This window comes from Aureococcus anophagefferens, assembly GCF_000186865.1.
Source record: "Aureococcus anophagefferens unplaced genomic scaffold AURANscaffold_23, whole genome shotgun sequence".
In the NCBI taxonomy this organism is placed as follows: Eukaryota; class Pelagophyceae; order Pelagomonadales; family Pelagomonadaceae; genus Aureococcus; species Aureococcus anophagefferens.
The window spans coordinates 670,048-674,037 of NW_008705583.1; the positions used below are offsets into that span (position 1 = coordinate 670,048).

General features: G+C 71.0%; 1 protein-coding gene across 1 annotated transcript in view; it reads right to left on the minus strand.

Annotated features, from left to right (window-relative positions):
• The window catches only part of AURANDRAFT_66554 (hypothetical protein), a gene marked incomplete at both ends in the record, with an annotated part of 3,768 nt that extends 1,137 nt beyond the window's left edge, over window positions 1–2,631 (minus strand). Inside the window, 2 exons of the mRNA XM_009041724.1 lie at window positions 115–895; window positions 1,145–2,631. Coding sequence (XP_009039972.1) covers window positions 115–895; window positions 1,145–2,631 — 2,268 coding nt within the window. The remainder of the gene's footprint in view (window positions 1–114; window positions 896–1,144) is intronic.
• Between the last annotated feature and the right edge of the window lie 1,359 nt (window positions 2,632–3,990).

Genomic DNA, 3,990 nt, shown 5'->3' on the forward strand with positions numbered 1-3,990 from the left:
CGTCCGGTCCGCGTCGTCGGCGTCGTCGGCGGCCGTGGCGGATTTGTCGTAGTCGCAGTACCAGAAGGTGACGGCGACGCGCGGGTCGTCCCAACCGGAAGACAAAGGGCGGACCTCGTGGACCGCGGTCTCCGCGGCGAAGGCGACGAGCCGGTCCGCGAGCGGCGCGATATCGCGCCCGTCGACGCGGAGCTCGCCGCCGTCGCCGATGGATTCGTTGGCGTAGTAGACCAAGGTGAGCCGGCGGCCGTTCGTGCCCCGCGGGTTGTCGACGTGTTTCGCGTAGCCCGGCCCTCGCTCGAAGATGGCGTACTGCGGGTCCGAGCGGTGCCGCAGCCGGTCCGGCGGCGCGCAGTCGACGGCGAGGCCGGCGAGCGCCGCGGCGAGCGCGTCGCACGCCTTCGCGAGCGCCGCGAGGCCGTCGGACGCCGGCGCCGCGAAGCGGCAGCGGTCCGCCCGGACCGCGGCCTCGCGCAGGTCGTTGGCCACGCGGCCCGCGGCGAAGGGCGCCGCCGCGTCGAGCGCGAGGACGTCGCGGCGCACCGCGCGCGCGGTGGCCGTGCCGAGGAAGCCGTCGCGGACCGCCGCGCGGCCGTCCCGCAGCGCGGCCGCGACGGCCGGCGCGGCGCGCGCCGCGGCCGCGGCGCCGCTCGCATCGTCGTCGGCGTCGCCGGCGTCGTCGTCTATGGACACGAGCGCGAGCACGGCGGCGGACACGTCGCGCCGCGCGTCGTCGAGCCGGTCCGCGAGGGCGGCGTCGGCCTCGGCCCGCTGGACGCTCTTGGTCATGTTGCCGACGCTCGCGTTGAGCAGCGCGAGGGACGCTTCCAAGGCGGCCATCTCCTTCGCGAGCTCGTCGTCGAGGTTATCCGCAGCGGCGGCGAGGCTCGACATCCTACCGTGCAGCTCTCACAATGGAGGCACTGGAGGCTGCCCAAGCTGTGCTACCCATCGAGAAGAGGCTGCCCGTTCGAAAGTTCAATGAGTCAACACGGGGTTCAACGACGCTGCGCGGCGGCGGGGCGGCGGCTCGCTCACTCGCGAAGCTCGCAGTCTTGACACATTCACATCACATTAGCCCATCTAGTCGACGCGCTGCTTCTTGTCCGGCGGGGACGCGAGGCTGTTGCCCGCGCCGGCGAACGGTCCGGCGACCTCGCCGCGGAGCCGCGCGCCCAGCGACGGCGGCTTCGTCTCGCGGCGCGACTCGGGCGCGACGACGCCGGCGACGACGCCGCGCCGCTGGCGCTGCTCGCGGATCTGGAGCGAGATGCGGTACGGCCGGTTCGACTTGACGTCGCGCAGATATTCGGGGTACATCGCGAGCGCCTCGGTCCGCGCCTCGAGGACCGTCTTCGCCTTCTTCTTGCGGCCGCGGCCGAGGACCGTCGGCGCGCGCGTCGCCGCGGCGTCCGGACGCGACACGGCCTCGCTGAGCGCGCGCAGGTCCGCGGCCGGCGGCTCGTCGGCGACGCCTCGAACGCCGTGGAGGTTGCCGTGCTCGGGCCCGCCGTGGAACAGGACGACCGTGCCGCTCTTCATGTCGAGGTTCGTGCAGTGCGGACAGTCACGGAGCTTGTCCGACATGCCGGGCCGCCACTTGCCCGCGCATTGCTCGTCGAAGGACCAGGCCCCGCGGTAGTTGTAGACGTGATTTGAGCTCCACGGCTTCTCGCAGCAGGGCCAGCCCTTGCGCCGCGACTCGCCGACGCTGATCGGCGCGAGCTTGCCGAAGGACGCGGAGTCTTTGTAGAGGCCGTTGCACAGGAAGAACTGGCCCGTGGCGCCCAACGAAAGCAGCGCGACCCAGCCCGCGCCCGGCGCGTCCAAATGAGGATGCATGTACTGCGTGCCGCCGTCCTTCGGCCCCGGGCCGGCGTAGCGGTGGATCTTCGCCTCGATGTCCTGGTTGCACTCGCCCTCGTACAACGCGCGCCGCACGTCGTCGTCGCCGGGGAACTGGTCCAGGGCCGCGGCCTTGGCCTCGGCGAGGAGCCGCGCGAGCAGCGTCTCCACGGAGCCGTCGCTCTCGACGCCCGCGACGTCGGGCGTGTCCGCCGAGTACATGACGCGGTACGTGTCGCCGCAGTTCGCGCCCTGGGCGACCATGCAGTGGCGGCCCGACCCCTTGGCGGCGCCGGCGACGCGCTCCTTGAGCAGGCGCTCGAGCATCGCGCCGATGACCATGCCGTGCTTGCCGTCCCAGTTCTCGAAGAGCACGACGGGCGACACGATGGGGTTCACGAGCTCGCCCTCCCGGTAGAAGCCCAGGTTCTCGCGCCGGAGCACGGTCACCGTCGCGTCCTCGCTCAGCTTCGGGAACGCGATCTGGCGGCTGACGCGCTGCGCGGCGGCCACGCCCGAGCGCCCGAACCAGCCCGCCCTCAGCGACGGCTGCGGCGCCATCTTCGGCGCTTGCTCCGCGCGCGGCTCGGCGGCGGGCGGCGCCGTCTCCGCGCGCCGCTTCGCCTCGCGCGCCTTGCGCTCCTTGGCTAGTTGAGCCATCGAAAGAGCCATCGACGAGGGCGCCGCCGGCGCGGGGCGCGGTTTCGGCGGCGCGAGCGGCTCCTGCGGCGGCGGCGGCGCGGATTCGTCGTCGCTGAGGGTCAAGTCGATCGTAATCGCCGCCATCGCGCCGCGTCACCTTCGCCGCGAGGGCCAGCGGGATCCGTGCGTCGGCGTCGGCGACGGGGAGGTGGAGTGTCGCGAGTGACGACGGCAGAGGCAAGGGGATTGAGGCGCTCTCAGAGACTCGGGCACTCGGAGAGCAGCCGAGTTCAGTGCGCAGCAACAACTTGAACGTCAATATGAAGCGTCTAGTCCGCCTACACGCCTCCTCTATCTTGAGCGATGTCCAGATCAGGGGGGCCGGGGCACACCAAGTAGGTGATACGCGCCCCCCGTCCTTCGGCGCTTACTCCCCCTAGGACAAATAGAGCGCCCTGGACGCGGTGGTGATACCCGCTGGCTTCGGGGAGACGAACTTCGCGCGGTAGAGCCCAGCGCGTCGCGTTTTGGCGACCGCGCGCGGTCGTGCCAGAACGGCGAGCAGGTCGGGATCCAGTAGATCGACGGCGTTGGATACGGCCTCTGCGTCGCCTGGCGCTCTGGCTACGTGGTAGCAGAGAGTGGCGCACGGCTGAGTTTTCCGCAAAGGAGGCCTAAGTGGGCCCCCGGGCCTGTGAGCTCAGAGAGCCGGTTTCGGCGCGCGTCGTCGCTTCGTGCACGCCGCTCTGGGCTTTGGCGCTGGCGACGAGGCCCTGACACCCCTGGACGTCCTCGAAGCTGCTTTGAACGCGGATCTCGCGCGTGTCGACGAACGTCTGGCCGTTACAAGGGCGTCTACCGCCTGCGACAGTGCTTCGAGCGCCGCTCAGACGGCCCCAACGCTGCGCCAGGCGTAGCCCGTCGAGTGCGACGCTTGTCTGGTATCTCCTGGCGTGTCGGACCGCGACGCGGCGCCGCGGAGCGACCGGAATTGTTCGGGACCTTGTGAAAACGCTCCGGAACTACCGAAAGACGTCTTTGAGCGGCATCGGGTCGACGAACACGCCGGCCGTGCTGGTGTTTGACGTGTCAGGCAGCGACGACGCACCAATTGACTCGATCGGACGCGCAAACGCGGTCATCGAGGTCGACTGACGCCCCACAGGGCCCCGAGACCTGATTCGGCCGGTGCGGCCGGTGGACGCGGGCGGGCCATGGGGACGCGCCACGGGTCACCATGGCGTCGCTGTGGCGCGTTTTGAGCTTCGGGCGTCTACACTAGACTAGTGGGGCCCGTGGGCGCCAGGGGCGCCGCCGGGCCTGGTCAGTTTTCTACATGAGGGATGGTGGCCCCCCTGATCTGGACATCGCTCTCTTCATTCTTATTGACAAAGCAGGCAGGCCGTGCCCGCGCGACGCCGCGCGCTGTTCGCGCGCGGCGCCCGCGGGCCGGCTGTACACGCGATGGCGCGCTGGTCGCGCGCGGCTTCGTTCCCTCTCAGG